The following is a 25422-nucleotide window of genomic DNA, read 5'->3' as shown; positions in this document are numbered from 1 at the left end:
AAAAAGGCAGCCTATTCAATGTGAGACAATAGTCATAAACCACATATCTGATAAGGGTTTAATATCCAGAATATATAAGGAGATCCCACAACTCAACAACAAAAAGACAAACAACCTAATTAAAAAATGGGCAAAAGACATGGATAGATACTTTTCCAAAGAGGAAATACAAATGGCTCAAAGCAAATGAAAAGATGCTCAATTTCACTAGCTATAAGGGAAATGCAAATCAAAACCACAATGAGATACCATCTACTAGAACGGCCATTATCAAAAACAAACAAAAAACCAAACAAACAAAAAAAAACCCAGAAAACTACAAGTGCTGGAGAGGATGTGGAGAAATAGGTACACATTCATTGTTGGTGGGAATGTAAAATGGTGCAGCCCTCTGGAAGGCAGTTTGGCAGTTACTCAGGAAGCCAAGTATAGAACTGCCATATGATCCAGCAATTCCATTATTAGGTACATACTCAGAAGAACCGAAAGCAAGGACATGAACAGACATTTGTACACTGATGTTTATAGCAGCATTATTCACGATTGCCATAGGATGGAAACAGCCCAAATGTCCATCAACTGATGAGTAGATAAGCAGATTGTGGTATATACATACAATGGAATATTATGCAGCCGTAAGAGAGAGTAAAGTCATGATGCATGCAACAATATGGATAAATCCTGAAGACATTATGTTGAGCGAAATAAGCCAGAAACAAAAGGACAAATACTATATGGTCTCACTAATATGAACTAACTATAATGAGAAAACTCTGAGCGTTAAATTAGAGAGCACAGGTTATCAGGAGATAGAAAGATGACAGAGATTGGGCAATTGATGCTTAAGGAGTACAGAATATTCAATAAGGTTAATTGTAAAGTTTCTAAAATGGATAGCACAATACTGTGTGATGGTAGCACAATACTGTGAGTGTAATTAACAAAGCTGAGTGTGAGTATGGTTGAAAAAGGAAGGCTAGAGTTGTGTACGTCACCAGGAGGAAAGCTAGAGGATACAAACTGGGACTGTGTAACTTAGCAAAACCTAAGCAGACCGTGATGGTGGTTCATTGTATAAATACAGGAAAGTTCTTACATGAACTAGAACAAACTACATCACTATTACAAGGTGTTAATGGGGGGGGGTATATGGGAAAAAACACAATTAATGCAAATGAAAGTCTATAGTAATTAGTAACACTGTAATATTCTGGCATTAATGGTAACAAAGGCACTACACCAAAGCTAAATGTCAGTAACGGGAATAAAAGAGTATGGGATTTTTTTCTTCGGTAGAAATGAGAATATTCTCATATTAACTACAGTGGTGAATACCTAACTATGTGATTATACCAAGAGCAACTGATTGTCCACTAGGATGGATAGTATGGTGTGGGAATAAAACTGTTAAAAAAATAATGGGTAGGCGGGGTTAAGAGGTATGGGATGCTTTGGGTTTTCTTTTTTATTTTTATTTCTTTTTTTGGAGTAATGAAAATGTTCTAAAATTGACTGTGGTGATAAATGCACAACTATGTGTGATACTGTGAGCCAAAGTTTACATAGTTTGGCTATATTACATGGTGTGTGAATGTATCTCAATAAAATTGCATTTAAAAAAAGAATTAAGAAAAAAACAAAACAAGACAGTGACTTGACAAGAGAGAAGCATGTCTTACTTTGCTGGAAGAGGATTATTTCTTTTATAAATGCAAACTTCCAGTCCCAAAAGTATAAGAAAAATTACATTAAAAAATGAAATTCCTAAGAAAAATTTTAAAAAGCTGTTGTATGTTTTTGTGATGGTTAAGTTCATGTATCAACTTGGCAAGATTGTGGTGTCCAGCTGTTTGGTCAAGCAAACACTGGCCTCACTGTTACCATGAGGCTATTTCATGGATTTAAATCATCAGTCAGCTGATTGTATCTATGGTGATTACATCTACAATAACCAAAGGAGATTGCTTTCAGCAATGAGAGAAGTCTCATCCCATCTATTGTAGGCCTTCAAGGGAGAACTAATGATTTCGGCAGTCAGAAGGAAGAATTTTCTTCTCTTCTTCGGCCAGCCAGCTTCTCTTGGAGAAATATATCAAAAACCTTCATGGGAGTTCCCAGCTCGTGGCCTGCCTTATGGAATTCAGACTTGCCAACTCCTACACAGTCATGTGAGCCAATTCCTATAATAAATTTCATAATATACATTTTTTTCTCTCTTTCTGTCTGCCTGTCTCTCTGTGTCTGTCTGTCTCTCTCTCCCTGTCTCCCTCCCTGTCTCCCTCTTTCCTGTTGGTTCAGTTTCCCTCAAGAACCCTGATTAATTTTCTAGATGGAAGAATGGCTAGTGCTTCACAACCTGTACTATTCTTTCACACTTAAATAGGAAATGAAAATTTGCCAATGATACCTGAAATTCTCATTTTGCATGGAAGTTTAGCAAGAAAAATTAGAGTGCATCAACTGAGGAAACAGAACCAATTCAAGACTCACAGTGCCAATGTCACACACATATAGGTGACTTACTGAAACTGCTTAAAGGAGACTTTTAAGACTGCAATAAATGCATGTCTGCCTAACTTACCCATAATCCACTTTCATATGCTGCCCATTGAAAAAAAATATGGTAGATGGAATATAACTGATGTCAAAATACTGTGTATAAACTGGAGTTTGGTCCACATCTACCAGGTATATAGTAGCCATTTTACTCAAGTCAGGAGAGGTCTTGGAAAGCTGTGAATGAAGAAAGAGATGTAGGTTACCATATGGGAGGTAACTACTGTTTCTTTTGTGAAACTTTCTATAGAATAGAAAGTTTTGTTTGAAAAAATTCCTGGAACAACAATCTGGTTCTAGTGGCATGCATATTGTGTTTTGCTAGACAGGGTGTAGCCTTACAGTCAGAGTCTGAATAACTGTTGACAAGGTTATGAGAGGGCCCTGGGCAAAACTGTATGAATATATCTCTTCCTTTCATTTATTTATTTTTCCATTTCTGATTGTTTTTATAAAAATAATCCATATTCACTTGAAAAAAATCAAAACAACTCAGAAATATGTAATGCAGACACTGAAAGTCTCGAAAATCTTTCCTTCCCCATCCTGAAATGATAATTATAATAATAACAAATATTTACATAGCATATACTTTGTGTTAACTGTTCTAAGTATTTCACATTTGTTAATTAATTTAATCCTTACAGCATTGCTATGAGATATGCATATCTCATATGCATATCAATATTTTGCAGATAAGGAAAGTAAGGCACAAGGAGGTACAGTAACATGCCCAAGGTCACATAGTTAGTAAGCAGTAGGGTTGGGATTTGAACTCAGGCAACTTGCATTCAGAGTCTGTGATCCTGACTTCTGTGCTATTTCCTCTTCCTTTCAGTTGAGGGTATAATTCTCTGGTCCTTTTTCCCCCTCCAGGTTAACATATCAAATGCTTATTTTTAATCACAGTAATGAGGATTTTTATATTCAGTCCACGTTGTTGGGGAGAACAACAGAAATGTCAGGAAGAGGTCTTAGTCCTGTGTGAAGGCTCCCTCCATGATAAATGGTGACAAGAATAAACCTAATCTGTCCCATACTCCCCCATCCTACTCATCGGAGCATGAGGATGTGTTGTGAAATCGGAGTGCATCTTCAGGCATATATTGGAGAGAGCACACTAGAAAAAAGTATTTGCAGCCGGAGAAAACTAGGTTCAAATCCCAGCTCTGCACTTCAGTGGTCTGGGCTGTGGGACGCTACTTGACCTCCCTGGCACTGGTTTCCCTCATGTGGAAAATGCAGCTAATATAACCCCACTGTTGTGAGACTGAATAAGATAATGTTCCTAGATACTGTTAATAGTGTTTTCTGTTCTTCCACTGCTTTGTCAGTGAAACTGAACTTCAACAGCAGCTAGTGGCAATGGACAGCAAGGACAGATTCAGCATGATCACAGATTTGGGGGTTCAGCTCAGGGCCAGGCCCATGATTAGCTCTTAGTGAAAGTGTATTAATGAATGAAAAGTCATATTCCTGGGCCCTGCCTGCTCCATTCATGTACTCTGTAGATGTAAAGTGAGAATGCATGGATTTTTAATAAAATTTTAAAAATTTACTTACAATATCGTCTAGCTGCAGGCAGACAGGATCCTCATCTCTCCCAAACCTGAGAACCAACACCTTTTCTGCAGTACTTTTTATCGCCTGGTCTACTTCTTTTTTGCTAGTCAGCTTGGGCAATAAGAAGCTCATCTTGAAATAATCCAAATATTAATCTTCACTGTCAATCCTGAAATAAAGTCACAGTGTTTAAAGACAGTTTAGATTAAGTGCATGAAACTAACATTGGTTTAATTTTTTGGGTAAGTAATATAGTCACATGGTTTAAAAAGAAACAATATAGAAAGGTGAACTGAAAAGTTTCCCTCCCTCCATTCCCTCTCTTGTGCCTAGTTCCACTGACTCATTTCTCCCCATCCTACCAGGTAACTACTCTCATTCGTTTCTCATGCATCCTTCAGAGTTTTGTTATGCATTCATAAGAAAATGCAAATATGTTTTTCCATTTTTCTTTTTTTTACCTACAAGATAGCCTATTGTTATAGTCAGTGTTCCAGTAGAAAACAGATGGCTTATATCCCCAAATTTGGTATTGTGAAGAGACTTTCAGTAAGGCACAATGTAGGAAAATAACAAGACACAGTGCAGTACTTTGGGATTAGTAATAGCAGGACACTCTTCCCACCCCTAGGCCTGAAGGAGCCATGGGAGGGAGGAGTTATCAGAACCAGATAGTGAAGAGAACGGAGTGGAGAGGGCTGCTGTATAGGAGGTCAGCCTGCCTTTAAGGGGATGAAGTCACTCTCCTCCTTCCCTTCAATCTCCTGCTAGTGCCCCCACTGGCTAATCACAGTAATGAGGATTTTTATATTCAGTCTACATTGTTGGTGAGAACAACAGAAATGGCAGGAATAGTCTTAGTCCTGGGTGAAGGCTCCCTCCATGATAAACGGTGACAAGAAGAAACCTGGAATTAGAGGGCAGGAGAACTGGTGAGGCATCAGAGAGGTCTAGAGAAGGAGGAGGAGTGGATACAGGGGGACAAATGGAAGACGGCCAGCACACATACATTACCCATTGTATTAGTCAGGGTTCTCTAGGGAAACAGAATCATCAGGAGACATCTGTAAATACTATGAGATTCTTTTTATAAAATTTGTCTCCTGTGACTGTGGGGGTGCACAAGTCCAAATTCCAGAGTAGGCTGCGAGCTAGGAAATGAAAGTTTTTGATGAATTCCCCAGGAGAAGCTGGGAACTTTGATGCATTCCCTCAGAGAAGCTGGCTGGCTGAAGGAGAGATGGAAATTCTCTCTTCTGACTAGCGAAATGATTACTTCTTTTACAGCCTTCCACTGATTGGAAGAGATCTCTTCTTGTTGAAGGCAGTCTCCTCAGTTGACTGTAGATGTAATCAGCCATAAATGCAATCAGCTTACTGATGATTTAAATCCATGAAATGTCCTCATAGTAATCAGGCCAGTGCTTGCTTAATCCAATAACCAGACACTATCACCTGGCCAAGTTGGCATATCAACTTAACCATCACACCCACTCTTAGACACTTTGCATTTTTTTTTACCTTACCTCTGAAGATCTTCCCATATCTTTACACAGAAAACTCCCACATTCTTTGTCACAACCACATGCTATTTCATGTATGTATCACACTTTTTAACAAAGTCCTTGATTGATGGACATTTGTATTATCATTATTCCTGGTGTAAAGATTCTTGGTGAATACCTTACTAGGTGCACCTATCAAATGGCAAACAATCAATTAAGAGGGTATGTGAAAACCACAATTAAATAAACAAAATGTAAAATACTGAGTTGAAGGGACTTAATCTACCCCTTATTTTACAGACTAGTTTGCTTATAGTTACTAGAACAAGGACTAGATCCAGGTCACCAAATTTCTACCCCAGTACTCCTAATTTTACTCTTAAAAAAAACTTCATTTTTGAGTAACATTTTGTGGATGCAGGGGCATGCATTTAATCTCTGCTGGAATGTAGAAAGTCAAAACCTTTCTGAAAAGAAAGCTGAAAAATTAATAAACTCTTAGGAAATAACCAGACACAAAGATTTATGTACAAAGGATATTCATTGCATTTATAAGGTGAACACCCGGAAACAACCTAAATGGCCATCAATTGGGGACTGGTGAGATATATGATAGTACAGTCCTGCAATGTGCTATCATAAAGCCGCTAAACAGTTAGAGACGTACATTTAGATATTGAAAATTTCTCATCTACTGCTAAAGAAAAAAAGTTAGAAAACAGTTTATAAAGTGTGATCCCAATTTTATGCAAAACCTAACTATAATGTATACGCAAATATGTGTATATATATATCTGGAAGTAAATACACTTATACATCAGTGGTTATCTCTGCTTTTGGACAGGCGGGTGACTTTTATTTACTTGGGAAGGGGGGTGCGTCTGTATTTTCCAGATATTCCGCAATAAACATGCATCAGGACAAAAAGATCCGACACTGTTTTTAAAATGCCTATGGCTGGGCTACTCCTGATCCACAACTGCCGGGACGACGACGACGATACCTACTTTACTTGCACAAGTCACCTCTCTTTCTTCCACTTCAGGGCTGTGAGCAAACGGGACACTTCTCGGAAGAGCCGAGACGCGGGTGGCGCCCTTCGTCGGTCCCAATCGGGGCAGCGACCCAAATCCAAAATAACCCCCAAAGACTGTTGCCTAGCAACACTCAGACGACCACCTCGCGGGAGAGGAAGTGGAAAAAGAAAACCTCCAAGCAGTGCGGGCCAATGCGCGGTGGCTGGTAGGCCCGCTCAACAGTCCAATAGGCAGAAGAGGTAATTCTAGTCACCGCCCACTCTGATCGGAAACAGAGACACTTCCGCTCTTACTAAATGTAACCATTCCCTTTCTCCCATCGAACCCCCTCGGTCTAGAGGGGTCTCGCCTCTTAGGCTAAGCGTCATTGGCTTGCGAGGGGACCCGGAATTGCTCTAATTAGAGTCCCAGAGGCAGTCACTTAGAGCCGGGGCGTGTTCGATCCCCGTCCAGGATCCATGAACGCGTGTTTTCCGGGCTGCTCTCTATGGTATCTTTGGGCTCATAGAGAGGTCCGCGCTAGGTACTATGGGACAAGGATGGCCGCTTTCAAGGTGCGGATTTTGGCTCTCTAAGGCCGCCTGAGCGAGGGCCGGCGTTGCCAGCGCCCCAGAATCTGCGACAAAAGGGCCCCGAGAGTCGTACTTGCTGCGGTGAGTGTCCTTTCTTCCTTTCTGACCTGCCCTCGCCAGTCCGGGAGGCTCCAGGCCGCGGTTATGGGTCCCTTGCTCAGGTCCGGGTTCCGGCTTGAGAAGTTTCTCTTTCCACGCGTCACTCAACTTGCCTTAACTCACCGCAGCGATGTTGCGCCCTCCCTGAGGTCCAGGGATACCGCCAGGCGTTGCTGCGCCCTTCCTCAGGTTTTCGCTTTAGCCTACTCCCAGAGTTCCAGGCCGAGTAAGGCTCCTTGTTCACAGTGGTCTCTCAACCAGGCGATGTGGTGGGTGATCTTGACTAGAATGTCGGCTCCAGGAAGGACATGTAACAATTACATTTGCCTGTTTTGTTCTGTTCTGTCCCTAGAACAGTGATCGGCTCAGATAGTCACTGGCTCAATGATATTCATTGGCTCGATAAATAAATGTTGAATTAGTCAATTCAGTTTCTTTCTTCACTGTTTTTCTCGTACCTTTTGTGGCGCCTTTACCATCAATCCTCCACAATCTAGGTCCTTGATTATTTGTTCTCAGCAGCCAGTTAAGTGCTCTCTGTCAGACTCCTTGTACTTGCTGCTGGTATCTTCGCTTGCTGTCTCTAGAAATGTGTGGCCTTCTGTTCTCCTGTAATACGTTTAAATTCATTCATTCATAAATGAACATTTATTGTGCTAGGCACTGGGCTATAGCAGTCAACAAGATAGACAAGATTCTCTCATTTTAATTTTCAGCATTCTAGGAATATATTTTCTGGTTCAGACTATGGCTGAGCTGAGCCTGTGTATCTTTACCTTCCTGTTTGGATTTCCTCAGATGCTTACATATGTCACCAATATTGCAGATCCCTTTTTTGTTCTAATGGCATTTTTCACAACGCAACTCTTGTGTCTGTGTCCATATTATGTTCCCATTCTGTTTGGCAATGCTCCTCTATAAAGCTGTGCCCATTAATTAGAACTTGGCAAAAATTCTGGATTCTGGTGGCAACCTATGCCTCAAAAATTCCTCTCTTCACTGACTTGTTGGAATGAGGGGACTTGTTCAAGCACTCATAATAGGTGTACATTTGCAAGTGGGTGGCATGTAGTGAGAGGTAAAGAGAAATTTGTTATGGTTGAGGGACAGAAAGTCTTACAATCACTTAAAGAAAATACTTTTCAGAAACCTGTTTCCTAACTTGGTGTTTCTTACCAGTATTTTTGGTGAACGTGGATTCTTCTTGAACGAATTTTGACTGCTGTGAGGCAATTATTTTCTCCAAAATACAACTGGCCCTAAAATGTGGATAAAATAATTGGTAGCTTTATACCCCAACATCTATACTCTGCTTCATGTGCAGTTTAAAGGGAGGGAGGAGTAGAAGAACAGAGAGGACACTGAGGTAAAAAATTTGTGAGGGAACCAATCAATACCTAGTAGGCTGGTAAATAAAATAATGTAACAATTACATTTATGTAATTATTTATGGTTACAGAGATCTTTTACATATACTTTCTTGTTTGAGCTTCACAATAGATGCATTAGATAAAGCAAAAATTATTTCTATTTTACAAATATGGAAACTATGAATAACCAAAGATTAAGTTATTTGCTTACAGTCATGCAGGTAGAAAGTATTAAGAGCATGGATTCTAACGTAGGTTTTCTGACTTCAACTCTGGTGGTGTTTCCCTTACACTGCCTTCACAGATGCCTTCATGCTCTGGTAAGAGTCCCTTTGCGAAGTTTGTTCTTGCTTGGATGATACTCTCTTGAATCTTGGTGTTTAGTGTGGGTATCTATTTTTGGGGTGTGCTGGGGTGGGATTTGATGGAAAACTCTTGGCGAGAGGTAGCTAAAGAAATCGTGGTCTGGGGGTGGAATGGGGGTGTGGTTAACCCCCTAAATAACCTATATTGCCCATACTTATTTTAAGATACAGCAGAGCCAAGCCGTTTCCCCTTTTATGTCTGATACCAAATGATTTGCCTTCCTTCTAGAGAAATCCCAGAGTCTGTGATGGAGGACACCAGCGAGGATCCCACGATCCATCGATTGGAAGGTACTGATTTGGACTCTCAGGTTGGAGGTCTTATTTGCAAGACCAAAAGTGCGGCTAGTGAGCAGCATGTCTTCAAGGCCCCGGCTCCCCGCCCTTCATTGCTGGGACTGGACTTGTTGGCCTCCCTGAAACGGAGGGAGCGAGAGGAGAAAGATGATGGGGAGGACAAGAAGAAGTCCAGAATTTCTTCCTACAAAGACTGGGAAGAGAGCAAGGACGAGCAGAGGGATGCTGAGGAGGATGGCAGTGACCAGGCTGGCCGAAGTAGCCGAAAAGACAGGTAAAGGCCTCAGGATGGGCTAATCTAGAGGGAATGAAAATGGAGGCCAGAAAATAACATTCAGCATGTATCTCTCTGTTTTCTTGTTTGACATTTAGAACTTTATGATTTTATTATGATTCGTAATGTGAGAGTAGGTAGGAATTGTTATTTCTTCATATTCCTACTGATCATTCAAAGGTGACTAAAGAGTAGATGATGGAGGTTAGAAATGCTTTGGGTTGCTGCTATATATAAGCCTGTGGTACTAGGGAGATAAAGTGGAGTAGGACAGATCACTTGTTTGGCACAGCCAAGAACTTCTTTTGGAGCAAGCTTTTTGTCCTATAGAGTGGCCCTTTACCAGTTACCCTCCCTGTTTTAGACATTACCGACCTGCCCGAGTAGAGACACCATCCCATCCTGGTGGTGTGAGTGAAGAGTTTTGGGAACGCAGTCGGCAGAGAGAGCGGGAGCGGCGGGAACATGGTGTCTATGCCTCTTCCAAAGAGGAAAAGGATCGGAAGAAAGAGAAATCACGGGATCGAGACTATGACCGCAAGAGAGACAGAGGTAAACTGTCCAGCATAGTTCCTATTGCCTAGTAAACACTCAAATAAACATGTCGGCTTTTTTCTTGTTGGAGTTTTCATAACACCTGTTAATTTGGGAGCCCTATTTGCATGACACCAGCCTGGTTGGTTTTGATCCAGTGAGGGCTGGGAATAGCAGGCAGTTTAAGAATAAAGAGCTGTTGCTTGCAACATAACTGCTTTGCTTGATTGTGTATTCTTTTTTATTATAAAATGGTGATAAAGGTGATAAGGATTAATATGTAGAGAAAGGACCGTGCTCTGAAGCAAAGCTGGACATAAAATCTAACACTGGCTTTGCTCAGTATTATTTAAGTTTTATAACTTATAAACTTGTAACTGTTAAAAACTAATTCAGTATAGACTTGTAACTATTCTTTTTTTGAATTCTTGCAGGAAATTAACTGTTACTGTGAGTTTGAAACTTTCTAGCCAGTAACTATTTTTTCCCCTTGAAAAAAATGGGAATATGTGAGTTTCAGGAACCCATGGATCGCATTAGACAGTGCGGGTTGTACCTGTGAGTGAGTGGGATGGCCTGCCCTTTCTTTAGGGTGTGAGTTAGGGTGGGATGCACGTTTTGTAAACACTGCATATGACTCTTCACAGATGAGCGGGATAGAAGTAGGCACAGCAGCAGATCGGAGCGAGATGCGGGGTCAGAGCGCAGCAGCAGAAGAAACGAACCAGAGAGCCCACGACATCGACCCAAAGGTAGAATTAGCTGTTTCCAGATGGTGGATTGTGGGGATCCAAGTGTGTAAAAGGCAGGGTGAGCAAATCCTAGCCTCAGTGGGATTGCCATGGGCAGTGAGTTAAAGTTCCTGGTTCTTCCATGAACCTCTTGAAATACTTGGTTCTGGGTTAAGCAGGCATCTCCCTGAGACCCCTCTGTTGAGAAGGACGTGCTTCCTTCAGGCCAGTTTGTGAATGGCCAGTTTCCCGAATTGCAGGAAAGACTGGGAAGCTGGGGCAGAAGATGGATTTATTAAAAAGAATTCTTTCTATTCAAAAGGGATATATTTGCAGAGATAAATTGAACATTTCTTAAAATGTCATTATGAACACAATGAAAACTCATTTATTAATATTCAGAAATCTGTAGAAACTGTTAAAACCGTACTATCCATTACAAATAGGTCCAAGGTTTATAAATAGTAAAATAAATAAATTTGGGGAGTTGACTTTTGGCTAATTGTTCTAGAAACGTATCTTGGTTAAATTAGATGTTTCCTGTGGATGTATCTTTTTGTGGCCCAGATGCAGCCACCCCCTCAAGGTCTGCCTGGGAGGAAGAGGACAGCGGTTATGGCAGCTCACGGCGCTCTCAGTGGGAATCGCCCTCCCCGACGCCTTCCTATCGAGACTCAGAGCGTGGCCACCGGACTTCCACTCGAGATCGAGATAGGTGATGTTCTGGGCACAGCAGCCTAGTTTCTCTGAGTGGGTGGCAAAGGGTGTGTGATGAAGGCCAAGGGATCTGGGCTGGGGGAGCAGACGGTGGCTGGGGGAGAATGTCTCAGCCTAGTGACTGTTAGTGATGCTGGCTGTGCCATTTCCCAGGTCTGTGAGGAGCAAGTATTCTGATGACACGCCTCTGCCAACCCCATCCTACAAGTACAATGAGTGGGCAGATGACAGAAGGCACCTGGGGTCTACCCCGCGTCTGTCCAGGGGCCGAGGTAGGCGATAGGAAAGCAGGATCGCTGATCCTGGTGAGGCTGAGCAAATGCTGTGCTTCTTGAGTTGTGTGGCTCTGCTGGTCTGTTCGTGGTCCCTGGGGGGAGCTGGGGTCGTGTGAGCTGACCTGCTATGTGCTCTTCCTCAGGAAGGCGCGAGGATGGTGAAGAAGGAATTTCATTTGACACAGAAGAGGAGCGGCAACAATGGGAAGATGACCAGAGGGTAAAGGCTTTACACCTTTGAGTAAGAGGGTGGAAGGAGGGGTTAGAGCGTAGGCCACGGCCGACACTCCAGTGGGACTCAATTTTGATGAGGGTCATCAGCACTAGCCTCTGGATTCAGAGCTGATGAAGTCTGGTGAGGGGCGGGGAGCTGTGTGTGCCTTTGCCAGGCACAGGCTCCACAGGGAAACTTCTCTAATGAAATAGAGTGGACCTAACTTTTCTTGTTCTGTGTTGCTGCCACCATGTGGTAAATCTAAGAAGCGCCAGCCTGATGAGCTGCTGTGTCTAGTCAGGTGGCGCTGCCAGCGTTCTCCCCTCAATGGCTTCCACGGTTGCTCCACAGCACTGGTGACTTCTTATCAAACATCTCCCCCCTTTCTGGCCATGTCTCGTGCATCAGCTCGGTCTGTCCTTTGTTTTCATCACTTTGTCTCATGCTCTGCAGCAAGCTGACCGGGATTGGTACATGATGGATGAGGGATATGATGAGTTCCACAACCCTCTAGCCTACTCTTCTGAGGATTATGTGAGGAGGCGGGAACAGCATTTGCATAAACAAAAGCAGAAGCGCATTTCTGCTCAGCGGAGACAGATCAATGAGGTAGGGTTGCCTGCAGTGGTTGGAGTGGATTCCGAGCTGGAGTTGGGGCACATGGGTAAAGCAGCAGGTCTCATCCAAGGGGCAGCATACAAGGTCTCCCCATTGCCAAGAGGCCAGATGGGGAGAAGTGGAGGAGGAGTGGGCGTGGGACATCACCATTTCACAGTACTTTCCTGAGGGGTGCTGTTGACAGGAGTGAGTACATTGGGCCATGGCACTTTGTTCTTTGCATCGCTGGTATTAGTGGTCAGGACTTAATGAGTGGGGCTGGGGGCTGTCACCATTTGTGTTTCCATCTGGAGGTTCTGACTGCAATGTTAGGTTCTGCTTCTTGGCATAAATTACTGCAGGTAATTTTGGATCAGCCACTCTTTACTCTAAGGAGCTGCAGGGTAGAGAAGGCTGTGAAGTCTCTGTGGCTACTGTGGCCCTTCACAGGACTTGTCTGTGATCTTTCAGGATGACCTTTCAGTTGTGTCTGAGTGTGGTTCCTGTTGTGTGTGCACAGGATAATGAGCGCTGGGAGACTAACCGTATGCTCACCAGTGGGGTGGTCCACCGGCTAGAGGTGGACGAAGACTTTGAGGAGGATAACGCAGCCAAGGTGCATCTGATGGTGCACAATTTGGTGCCTCCCTTCCTGGATGGGCGCATTGTCTTCACCAAGCAGGTGAGTTCCCCTGGAGCCAGGGAGAAGGAGGCTCAAAATGACCTAAAAGAAAGGACAGGAAAGAACAAAAGCCCCCTCTCACTCTGTAGGGTAGCAACCTCTTTCATTTACCAGGGCCATTATGAAATGGACCTTCTGTTTGATTTTAATGATCAGTGGGGAATTTCTCCTTTTTCCTCAACCTCCTGCAGCCGGAACCTGTGATTCCAGTTAAGGATGCCACTTCTGACTTGGCCATTATTGCTCGGAAAGGCAGTCAAACAGTGCGGAAGCACAGGGAGCAAAAGGAACGCAAAAAGGTTGGTTTCCTGTCACCCAGGGCTGGGAAGTCTATGCGTATTTTCCTTTTTTTCTTTTTTTTAAAAACCTTATAACTCCCAGGTATGATTCCTGTTGGCAGTTGAAGGGTCCTCACAGAGCTAGAAGCAGGCCTTAGGCCATTGAGGTCTTAGTTAAGACAACCACAGGACTGGATGTTTTGGGAGCCTGAGACTTGAGAATTGGAATGCATGGCTCCATGTCACTTTTGCCTTATGGGAATTTGCCACCTCCTAAGTAAAGCCTGTTGTCAAATGGGATTGATTTTTTCATTGATTACATTTGTGTTACAGGATGGAACCAACTTTTCTTGTCTTTTACAGGCTCAGCACAAACACTGGGAACTGGCTGGGACCAAACTGGGAGATATAATGGGTGTCAAAAAAGAGGAAGAGCCAGATAAGGCACTGACAGAAGACGGGAAAGTGGATTATAGGTAGGAGTGAGGCCAGTGCCAGCAGCGGGCCTTCCCTGAAGATTGGGGACTCAAAAGTGCAGTTGTAGCCAAATGGATAGAATTCATGGCTTATGAACAGGAAAATGACAAGGTTTCTTCTGAATCTTCTGGGTTTTTCTAGTCCCTTCCTTTTGGTCTCTCTGTTCTACCGTCTTCAACTTTTCCTAGGTATTAAACCTCCTGCCACCACTGCCCTTCTTGTGAGGGCACTCTGTCTGTGACAGGAAGTGCGAAAACACCTTACGGATACTCACTCATTGGATTCTTTTGACAGTTCCATCAAATAAGAACTGTTATTGTTCCCATTTTTCACATGAGGAGATTGAGGGCCAGGGAGATTAAAAAACTCGTTTGAGGCCACCCAGCTAGTAAACAGTAGAGTTCAGATTGGACCCAGGCAGTCTAGCTTCAGAGCCCCTGCTCTTAGCCACTCTGTTAATGTGCCTTTCAGAAGTTCTGTGTAGAAAGGAATATTTTGCTGACTTAGATTTTAGTTCAAAATAAGGAAAAATTTTTTGACAGAGGTTAAAAAATATAAAGGGTCACAACTTCTCTGCTCATAGAGGTGTTTAAGCAGATGTTGGATAACTACTTTTGGGGACTCTTGCTTTGGGTAGGTGGCTGGACGCATGTCCTTGTGATTCTCCTTCTTTGAACATCCTCAAGTCCTACTGAACTGTGAGCTGAGTAAATTCTCTGTACTCTTGTGAGAAAGGTCCCAAAGGAGAAGTTGGCAATGTTGATCTGCCTTTGTTTAGTCTCTAGTTAATTTAATCCCTAGGAATTAATCATTAGGCACGACTAGGAGTGAGTGGGTGAAATTAGAAATAGGAAAGTTGACAGAACTGGGGGTAGGTCTGGCAAGGAAAAGGGCTGTGTGGAAGCTGTCATTGGGGATGCAGACTAACGTAGCACCACACTGCTACGTTTTTGCTGGGCAGTCTTGGGAAAATTACATAGCGCTTTTGGGTACATGTTTCAGATATTTAAATGTTTTTACAATTCTTGAAAATGAAGCCTTATAGGCTATACCATCTTGTCAAGAGGAGGGAGGAAGTTTGGTTGACCTAAATAGGAATGAGCTGCAACCATAATGCCCCAGAAGCCCAGGAGGCTCTTTTAGCCCTTTTAGTGTTGTGCTGAAATCGCCCAAGGGTGTTCTGTATGAGTTAATAACCTGGTGATATCTGCTCTTTTGGTCAAACTCTTAATAGATCAGAGGAGTTGCCCATTTGAGAATCTTTAACTCCTTTGATCCATATTTAGCTCTGTTTGACCCTGGGGTATAGAGTGTATTGTGGATGGTGGATTCTCAGGCAGCAGTTCCAGCCCCTTAGGTCGGAGAAGAGGAGAAGCATCTCCGATTACCTGGCTGCTCTACCGTGTCAGATTTATTGGTCTTTGTAGAAGTACTTTTCCTTCCTGGGTGTAGGAAGAAGGGCAGTAACCTGATCAGGAAGGCAAATGGTGGGCAGTTTTGCAGGGAACTTAGGCTAGTGTGTGTTCTCAGGACAGAGCAGAAGTTTGCGGATCACATGAAAAAAAAGAGCGAAGCCAGCAGTGAATTTGCAAAAAAGAAGTCGATTTTGGAACAGAGGCAGTACCTGCCGATCTTTGCAGTGCAGCAGGAACTTCTCACTATTATCAGGTAATTCCCCCCTAGGCCCAGCAATCTCAGGATTCTGGTGTCTCCTTTGTCTCCTGTATTTACTCAGTAACTCGTTCTTTTGTGCCTTTCATCTCGGGGGATGGGAAATCTATATATATAATTTTGTCTGACCTGGGTACCCTGGGCTGTACCACATAAAGTAAACATAAAGTGTTTTAGTGCACTTGTTTAAAGCTCACCATGTTCTAGACATTTCAGATGGTATCTCAACATGAGGCTGTTTTCCCAGTGAAATCCTCTTCTCTAAGCAAGCTTGCACTTTGGATAGCTACATGGGAACAGGAGATGACAGATTTCTTGGAGGCTTGGATTTGTTCTTGCACTGATGAGCCCTTTGCCTTCTTTTCCTTGCAGAGATAATAGCATTGTGATTGTGGTTGGGGAGACAGGGAGTGGTAAGACCACTCAGCTGACCCAGTACTTACATGAAGATGGCTACACTGACTATGGAATGATTGGGTGCACCCAGCCACGGCGGGTGGCTGCCATGTCTGTGGCCAAGAGAGTCAGTGAGGAGATGGGTGGAAGCCTTGGTGAGGAGGTGAGTGGGCACGAGTGATGGGCCGAGTAATTTATTCCCAGGGAACTTCTGTCCATTTGTGCTGGAGGGTGTGAGTTGCTAAGCCTGGACCTCAGCATGGGTGTGCTAGTGGTGAGCTGGTGGGCACAGCTTCTGAGCCAGCTCTCTGACCTTCCAGGTGGGTTATGCCATCCGCTTCGAAGACTGCACTTCAGAAAACACCCTGATCAAATACATGACCGATGGGATCCTGCTCCGAGAATCCCTGCGAGAAGCTGACCTGGATCACTACAGTGCCATCATCATGGATGAGGCCCACGAGCGCTCCCTCAACACTGACGTGCTCTTCGGGCTGCTCCGGGAGGTGAGTGAGTGCTGCGGCCCAGTCTCTCTGTGTCCCCAGTCGCTAGCAGCTGAGTAGCTTCCAGTGGGCTGAGTCTAGTCTGGGGAAGATGAAGGGGTTTCTGACAGGCCAGGGTTTCCCCTCAGGCCTCTGGATTTTCAGATTTACTCTGTTCTTGCTCAGTTGAATGACTCTTGGTGCTCTTTTGGCTGTAGCTCCATCTCTTCAGTCTTCAGCACTGTTATGAATCTAGTAGGACAAGTCGTCAGCTTTGGCTTCTGTTTTATTTGGGAGTAGTGCTGATGAGTCTTGGGGGAGGAAGCTCAGGGTCCCAAACTTACAGGGGAGTCTCTGAACTCTTCTCTTAGGTAGTAGCTCGGCGCTCAGACCTGAAACTGATCGTCACATCAGCCACTATGGATGCAGAGAAATTTGCTGCCTTTTTTGGAAATGTTCCCATCTTCCATATCCCTGGTCGTACCTTCCCTGTTGACATTCTCTTCAGCAAGGTATTGAGCAAGGCCTCCATTTGTTGAACTGACCCTGACCTCTGATGAGAAGCCCTTTCGCAGGCCTGGGGTAGGGTACTGAGTTGGGGAGAGTTTTGTGTGGCAGTGGGCGGCCTGCAGCTCCAGGACTCAAGGGGACAAAAAGGTGTGCTCTGGGGAGGTTTTGTATTTTGTTTCTTTGGAGCTGAAGTGTGGGCCTCAGAGAAGCACTGGGACTTCCTGCAGGAGCTGCACAGTCAGTGTCCCCCATGCATAGGCTCGGTAGCCTGGGAAGTTAGCAGCTCTAGCCCCAGGCCAGCGACTGGGCTGCTGGGTCCCCAGAAGGGTGCCTGGCCTGCATTTCTGAGATACATCCCTCTCTGATGAGTGTGACCTGGCTTGTGTTTCAGACCCCGCAGGAGGATTATGTGGAGGCTGCTGTGAAGCAATCCTTGCAGGTACACCTGTCGGGGGCCCCAGGGGACATCCTCATCTTCATGCCTGGTCAAGAGGACATTGAGGTATGTGCCTGGTCATTGCCTTGATGAGTGAGTGTGTCCTTTGGACCAGAGTTTGGGGCTCTAGTGTCTCAGCTTCACTCTGTGCCCTCAGGTGACCTCAGATCAAATTGTGGAACACTTGGAGGAACTAGAGAATGCACCTGCCTTGGCCGTGCTGCCCATCTACTCCCAGCTGCCTTCTGACCTCCAGGCCAAAATCTTCCAGAAGGTGCAACAGCAAGAATGTCGGTCCTGGGTCCCATCTTTGTATATTCCTCCCTTTCCCCCAAAAGGAGGGCAAGAGAGACAGGCTCTTAACCAACCTCCCAGGAAAAAGCAGAAAGGGTCTTAATTTTCTGGCAGGGGACAGGGTGGGAGTTGGGCTCTCTCCCTGCTTTTGAAGTCTTTTCTAATCTGAGGGACTAACAGCCTTCCCTCCCTGCACATGCCGCTCTGCTCCAGGCTCCAGATGGTGTTCGGAAGTGTATCGTTGCCACCAACATTGCTGAGACATCTCTGACTGTTGACGGCATTATGTTTGTGATCGATTCTGGTTATTGCAAATTAAAGGTAAGAGAAGACACAGGAAGTGGGATCCTGAATCTTCACCCAAAGCCAACTCAGCTTAGGGGTGGGAAGTCAGAGCCTAGGTCTTCGTCCAGGAATGAGGGGTGCACATGGAAGTATTGCTGTGTTGTTTAGTAGGCTAAACAACATTTATCAAGTGCTTATTTTGCCATTTGCTTTGTGCATTTAATAATTTAAATAACTCAATAGAAATCACAGAGCTGGCACTTATTGGGAAACTTCTTTAAGTGTTCATGAGGAAATTTCTTGAGGTTCCTGGCTCCAAAAGGATGGCTGGCCTGTATAATACGCTTCCTGCTGTGATGTATTACAACCAGGATTTATCTTTTTTTGCCTCAGGGCTGCCCCTCTTTTTTCTCTCATTGTTCTTAATCGGCTCCTTACTGCCTGTACTCTCTTAGGTCTTCAACCCCAGGATTGGCATGGATGCTCTGCAGATCTACCCCATCAGCCAGGCCAATGCCAACCAGCGGTCAGGGCGAGCTGGCAGGACGGGCCCAGGTCAGTGTTTCAGGTAGGAGCCGTGAGCCAGCCTGCTCTCGGGGGCAGTGCTGGGATTGCTGAGTGTGGAACCGTGTGTGTGTGTGTGTTTGGTGTTTGGTGGCCCTGGTGCTGCTCCCCAAGCCTGGGGGTCAATGGTGGGCTGCCTCTGGTCCATCTTCATTATACGTTTTAGTGGGAGAAGTAGCCTTTCCAGGTGGCCTTGAAGTCTGAGTGGCCTTGGGTCTCAGGCAGCCCTGTGTTGAACGAGCCTGCAGTGGAAGATCAGTGATTACAGCCTGCCTCCCTTTAGGGTATAAATCTGAACAGATCACAGCCTTGGTTCTTTTTTTACTTCTCCACTTTTTTTTTTGTTGTTGTTGTTGTTCTTATTTTTAAAAATAATGTATTCACTGTAGAAACTCAGGAAATACTGAATATAAAGAAGAAAATAAAACCCAGCTATAATTCTAGTTCCCTGCTTCGTTGCTTCCAAAAATGAAGCAAGCATGTAGGAGGCGCCAGCAGAAGAGTTGAATTGGCAGAACTGAGATTAGCATAGGTTGAAATTTGTAATTAAAAGGGAAAGTGGGAGATGTGGGGAGGAAGTGAGAATGCTTCTCCCCACCCATGGCATTTCCTGTGTACTCCCTGTCCTGGGTTCACGTGTTGTGAGAAGCTGAAACAGTCTTGCTCTTCCACCGCAGTGATTCAGGTATAGGCAGTTGGGCTTGCTTAAGAGGCTCTGCAGGGCAGCTATTTGGCAGTAGGTGCAGCAGGATTTGGGTCTCTTCCTGGTAGGCTCTACACCCAGAGTGCCTACAAGAACGAGCTCCTCACCACCACAGTGCCCGAGATCCAGAGGACCAACCTGGCCAATGTGGTGCTGCTGCTCAAGTCCCTGGGGGTGCAGGACCTGCTGCAGTTCCACTTCATGGACCCGCCTCCGGAGGACAACATGCTCAACTCCATGTACCAGCTCTGGATCCTTGGAGCCCTGGACAACACAGGTGATGTCCAGGAGCCCAGCAGCCCTCGGGGGCTCCTGCGCCAGGGCTTTCCTTGTCTTTCCCACACTGTTCCCATGCAACATCTGAATCTGCTCGTCTCTCCTAGGTGGACTGACCTCTACTGGGCGGCTGATGGTGGAGTTCCCGCTGGATCCGGCCCTGTCCAAGATGCTCATTGTGTCCTGTGACATGGGCTGCAGCTCGGAGATCCTGCTCATTGTCTCCATGCTCTCTGTCCCGGCCATCTTCTACAGGCCCAAGGTGCGGGACAGTCTCCAGTTTTTCTCTCTTCCTAGACACCTCGGGGAATTTTGTCTTGGGGAAGGACTAGAGAGGGGATAGTTTCTGTATTATTAAAATAGAATGGAGGGGTAGAAATCACAGTTTTCAAAGAATGAGTTTTCTGTTAAGCAGGTTGAGGTAGGGGAAAGGATGGGCCTAGAGCAGTGGTTCTTATCTTGGGTAGTAATGCCCTCTAGGGAGTGTTTTGGAAACTTGCAAGAGGTTTTTTTTTAATCTTTTTTTTTTTTTAGTTGTAAAATACTCATTATTAGTTCCTAGCTGCTAAAACAAATTAAAACAAATATTATTTAATGTGCTGGCTTAAAACAGGAATTTATTGGCTCATGGTTTCAGAATCTAGAAGGCTTGCTTCCTCCTGGGTCTGGTATCTTCTGGCTGGCTGCCAGTCTTTGAGGTTCCTTGCCTTCTCCCTCACATGGCAATGCATGGGGTAGCATCTACTCCTATCTCTTCTGGGCTCCGTTGACTTCCCTTTCCATGTCCAATTTCCTTTGCTTATAAGGACCTCAGCTATATTGGATTAAGGCCCATCCTCATTCAGTGTGGGCACACCTTAATGAGTAACATCTTCAAAGGTCTTGTTTACAAATGGGTTCACAACCACAGGACCAGGGTTGGGACCTGAACGTGCGTTTTGTGGAGGACATGATTCAGTCCCCACATAAAATTTAGCATTTTGAAGCATACAATTCAGTGGCATTAATTACATTCCAGTATAGTGTAGCCATCACCACCATCTCATTCTAGGATTTTCCCATCACCCCAAAAGGAAACCCTGTAGCCATTAGCAGTCCCCCCAATCTTCCTTCCCCTCAGCCCTTGGCAACCACTAATCTACTTTCTGTCTCTACCTGTTCCAGGCATTTCAGATAAATGGAATCATATAATATTTGTCCTTTTGTTTCTGGTTTCTTTCACTTAGCATCATGTTTTCGAGGTTCATTCATGTTGTAGCCTGTATTTCTCTGTAGCCTGTATTCATGGCTCTGTATGACTGAATAATATTCCATTGTCTGGATATATCATATTCCATTTATCCATTCATCTATTGATGGCTCTTTGGGTTGTTTTCACCTTTTGGCTATTGTGAATAATGCTGCTGTGAACAGGTGTGTATAAATTTTTGTTTAAACATCTGTTTTCACCCCTTTTGGGTATAAACCTAAGAGTTCCCAGGAATTGCTGAGTCATATGATTCGAAGAGCATTTTTTTTTTTTTAGTATGGTTGTGCCTGAGCCCTCACATTTTAGAATAAATATTTTCTTATACATGATTTTCATTTCCCTTATATTGTTAGGGCAATATATTGAAGTGTTTGAAGTTCTATGTTGGATAGGTGATAGTGTAAGAACCTCTGAGATATTCTTATTGGCCTGGACCTCCTCTGTGCTTAGAGGAAAGCTCCAAAGCTCCTTTTCTCCTTCCTAGGGCCGAGAGGAGGAGAGTGATCAAATCCGCGAGAAGTTTGCTGTCCCCGAGAGTGATCATTTGACCTACCTTAATGTCTACCTGCAGTGGAAGAACAACAATTATTCCACCATCTGGTGTAACGATCATTTCATCCATGCTAAGGCCATGCGGAAGGTGGGGGTGTGGCCTGGTGAGCAGGATGTCCAGATGGGGTGGGAGGTGAGGGGACAGGGGCTCCATCTTTGCTCCCGTTTCCTGCTCTAGGTCCGCGAGGTGCGGGCTCAACTTAAGGACATCATGGTGCAGCAGCGGATGAGCCTGGCCTCGTGTGGCACTGACTGGGACATAGTCAGGAAGTGTATCTGCGCTGCCTATTTCCACCAAGCAGCCAAGCTCAAGGTGAGTCCAGGGATGCCAAGAGGAGCTATGGTTCCTCCTCTGGTCTGAAACCTGAATGAGGGGAAAGTTCTTCCTTTGTCATGCACAATTCTGCAGATCTGGGCTTCCCCCAAAGGGCTTTGTCATGGTGGGTTTATGGGAGGCGGTAGCTGCCCAATGAGCAGTGTTTTACTAATGTGGCTGCCGGTTGTGTCCCCTGCCTAGGGAATTGGGGAGTATGTGAACGTCCGGACAGGGATGCCCTGCCACCTTCACCCCACCAGCTCCCTCTTTGGAATGGGCTACACTCCAGACTACATCGTGTATCACGAATTGGTCATGACCACCAAGGTGAGGCTTTTCCAAGGCTGCTTGCAGGACATAGGCCTGCCTGTCACTGCCTTCTGGTAGAGCTTGAGCTTGGGAGACTTGAGGCTGCATGCCTTATTTTGAGGGGCATTTGAGACTGGTTTTCAGTTGGGGATTTGGGGAAGCTTTACACAGACTTAACCTCAAAAGTAAAGGAGTCTCAGCTGTGCCAGTAGGATTATTATCTGCTTACTGCCTGGAATGAGCAACCCCTTCTGATGTCATCAGAAGGGTGTTCCGAGGGGCTAGCCTTTTCTCTAGGATATTAGGGGGCATTTAAAAATCTCAAGTGTGGAGGAATTTGGATGAGAGAAAGGATTAAAAGTCCAGAATCTGGGGTGTTTCCCTGCCTGTTCCAGTCTCATGGGGCCGGGGGTAGGTGGTAGGGGCCCTTCCCACATGGCTCCTAATTGTGGAGCCACCCTGAGGAGGGTCGGCCCAAGCAGTGGTCATCCTGTGACTGGTGTTGCCGCCGCCCTTGTGCCTGCAGGAGTACATGCAGTGTGTGACTGCCGTGGACGGGGAGTGGCTGGCGGAGCTGGGCCCAATGTTCTACAGCGTGAAGCAGGCGGGAAAGTCGCGGCAGGTGAGGAGCCTGTCCTTTCCCCATGGGGTTCCGTGTGCCTGTGGGATCAGTGGTCTCCTCCTTTGGGCACTGCAGATGCACCGCCTGCTGACCCTACCTCATTCTTCTCTCCAAATGTAAAAGTGACTCATTGAGTCCCTCACTGACCCTAGCTGCTTGGTCTGCAGAACCTTTTTTTTTTTTAAACTTATTATTGCAAAATCCAAATATACATAAAAGTGCAGAAAACAGTATAATGAGCCACTACAAATTCATCACTTAGCCTCTGCAATTATCGATTTTGTTTAACTTATTGTTGCCCCCTCTACACACCCAGTTTTTTTTCTGGAATATTTTAAAGCATATATCATGTTGTTTCACTTACAAATGAAACATGTCTCTAAAAAGGACTTGTTTTTTTTAAGCACAATCTCCATGCCATTGTCATTCCTGACAAAATTAATTCCTTAAGATCACCTAAGTCTCTAGTCCTCAGATTTCCCCATTTATCTCATAGGTAACTTTTTATGATTGGTTTGCTTAAATTAGGATCCAGACATTGCATTTGATTGTTATGTGTGTTATGTCTTTTATTCTAGAACAGGCTCTTCTCCTTCCCTTTCTCTTATGACATTGCTTTCTTGGAGAAACCAAGTCATTTGTCCTGTAAAATGTTCCATTTTCTGTATTGGCTGATTGCTTCCTCATGGTGTTAACTTGTGCATCTATCCCATGTACTTTCCATAAACTAGTAATTAAGCTAAAGTTTTGATTAGATTCAGTTTCAGTTAGTTTCAGCAAGGATGCCTGTGTGTGGTGCTGTGAACTTCCTGTTAGATCCCATCAGGAGGCACATAAGGTCTGGTGGTCCCACTTGTAAGGATGCCAATATTGATCGGCGTCCCAGTGTGTCTTCTTGGCCCCTCCATATACACTCTCTCTACTGCTCTGTCTGCTCAAGGTTAGAACATTCATCAGTGTCATTGCTCAGATCCATTATCTGGGGTTACAAAGTATTGCTGGGTGTTTGCTTTGCTTTCCTCCCTACCCAAGCTGGTACCCCTCACAGCTGGGTCCATACATGTCTTCATCATGTTTGTCCATTCCAGCCAGATGGGAATGCGCTGTCTTCCCTATTTTCTATAATTCTTAGCAGAATTGTGAAGTTGAAAAAATAGAAGCATTTACTGAATTGAGTGGAGTGCGGAGGCACTACTGAGTCAGGCTGAATCTTCCAGTTTTGATCTTGAATCAATGAAAATAGCAGGCCGTGGCCTCAAAAGAAAAGGTGGCCTGGGTGCTGAGGCAGGGAGCCCTGTGGACCTGCTTCTGAGGGTCGGACTCACCCCACAATCGCTGTCCTTCTCTAGGAAAACCGCCGCAGAGCCAAAGAAGAAGCCTCTGCCATGGAGGAGGAGATGGCACTGGCTGAGGAGCAGCTGCGTGCCCGGCGGCAGGAGCAGGAAAAGCGCAGCCCCCTCGGCAGTATCAGGTGAGCATTGGCCCCAGGACCCTGGCTGGGATGGCGCTGCCCGGGGAGGTGGCCAGAGAAGTTGAATGTGTCAAGGGGAGTGGGTGGCAGAAGGTGGTCACATGTGGAGTCCTGGGAGGAGATCCAGGCACAGTGTAAAGGGGGTTAGACATCTGCAACCCCTGGTCATTGTTTGTCATGTTGTTTAGGGCCAGAGGGGGCTGGGGTAGTGGTGGTGGGTCTTAACGGCTTCACTGACAAGCTAGGAGTTTGGAAACCACAGTGGAGAGGGGAGAAGAGAGCCTTGGGCTGTGTCTGCTCTGCGGGAAAGGCATCTGTCTGGTGGGGTAGGGGAGACTGCCTCCACAGCTGGCCTAGGCAGTATGAAAGGTGCTGCTAAAAACATTGCAGCATTCCATAGTGGGTATCCGAATGATGTAGGTTTCCTTTATTTTATTCTGCTGCTCCCACTCAAAAATGAGAAAGAAAGGGAATGGAAATGTTTTAGGGGATAGGATCCTTCAGCCCCAAAGACTCGTCACACACCGGTAGAGAAAGTAAGGCCTCAGGCTCTCCATCCAGCTGTGCTTCCTGGGTTGGAGTGAGGAGCAAGTGTGTTTCCTAACTGCTCTTCTGTGTCTCCAGGTCTACAAAGATCTACACTCCAGGGCGGAAAGAGCAAGGGGAACCCATGACGCCTCGCCGCACTCCAGCCCGCTTTGGGCTATGAGCTGAGCTGTCCCGGGGTGGGGGCTGGGAGCCAGGTGCTGAGTTGTGAGCCCTCTGGCTGGAGTGCCTGAGTCTTTGGACAAAGTCCCTTCATCTGTGTGCTTTCTTCTGTCTGTAGAGATCTGCTCATGGCCCTTGAGGGGGTTCTTGATGGGTCAAGGCTCTGCTGCAGAGGAAGTAGGAGTTTCTCAGTGTGGGCTCTGAGAAGGGGCTGGGGCTGCTCTGGGGCACAGAGCAACTCAGATGCTGGAACAACAAGAGGGTGCAGACCCATTGGATCCAAATAAACCGTTCTGGGATGCTTGGTGTATAGATGACTTGGCTGTGACCATGTCTTTTTTAATCCTTGTGTAAAGCAACAGAGTAGACCTAGAGGGAATTGTAATTTGGTTATAATTCAGGATTTGGAAATAAATTTATTGTTTGTAAAATGTA

At 45.1% G+C, this 25422-nt stretch overlaps 2 protein-coding genes across 2 annotated transcripts in view; one reads left to right on the top strand and one right to left on the bottom strand.

Moving 5' to 3' along the window:
* The window catches only part of TXNL4B (thioredoxin like 4B), a 13006-nt gene extending 5884 nt beyond the window's left edge, over positions 1–7122 (bottom strand). The window contains exons 1-3 of the mRNA XM_037816012.1: positions 6632–7122; positions 4120–4288; positions 2582–2733 (exon numbers count right to left, since the gene is read on the bottom strand). Coding sequence (XP_037671940.1) covers positions 2582–2733; positions 4120–4251 — 284 coding nt within the window. The 5' untranslated portion in view covers positions 4252–4288; positions 6632–7122. The remainder of the gene's footprint in view (positions 1–2581; positions 2734–4119; positions 4289–6631) is intronic.
* DHX38 (DEAH-box helicase 38) lies at positions 6964–25422 on the top strand. The gene is made up of 27 exons (XM_037816011.1): positions 6964–7314; positions 9297–9638; positions 10003–10190; positions 10820–10924; positions 11471–11618; positions 11774–11892; positions 12039–12115; positions 12563–12718; positions 13227–13388; positions 13580–13687; positions 14030–14142; positions 15674–15811; positions 16187–16373; positions 16531–16716; positions 17064–17204; positions 17594–17704; positions 17796–17912; positions 18146–18253; positions 18673–18785; positions 19553–19761; positions 19868–20022; positions 21494–21649; positions 21740–21874; positions 22079–22204; positions 22713–22808; positions 24158–24279; positions 24904–25422. Exons 2-27 carry the CDS (start codon positions 9316–9318, stop codon positions 24986–24988), a joined length of 3684 nt encoding a protein of 1227 aa, XP_037671939.1. The 5' UTR covers positions 6964–7314; positions 9297–9315; the 3' UTR covers positions 24989–25422.

The sequence above is a fragment of the Choloepus didactylus genome, chromosome 22 (genome assembly GCF_015220235.1).
Source record: "Choloepus didactylus isolate mChoDid1 chromosome 22, mChoDid1.pri, whole genome shotgun sequence".
NCBI classification, from domain to species: Eukaryota; Metazoa; Chordata; class Mammalia; order Pilosa; family Megalonychidae; genus Choloepus; species Choloepus didactylus.
This window is presented reverse-complemented; position numbering and strand designations above follow the sequence as displayed.

Excerpts from the sequence above, each read along its gene's own strand:
- DHX38 (XM_037816011.1), top strand. The coding sequence starts at position 9,316 with ATGGAGGACACCAGCGAGGATCCCACGATCCATCGATTGGAAGGTACT. Across the intron at positions 21,650-21,739 it reads ATGCTAAGGCCATGCGGAAG|GTCCGCGAGGTGCGGGCTCA; the intron begins GTGGGGGTGTGG and ends TTCCTGCTCTAG. Across the intron at positions 24,280-24,903 it reads AGCCCCCTCGGCAGTATCAG|GTCTACAAAGATCTACACTC; the intron begins GTGAGCATTGGC and ends CTGTGTCTCCAG.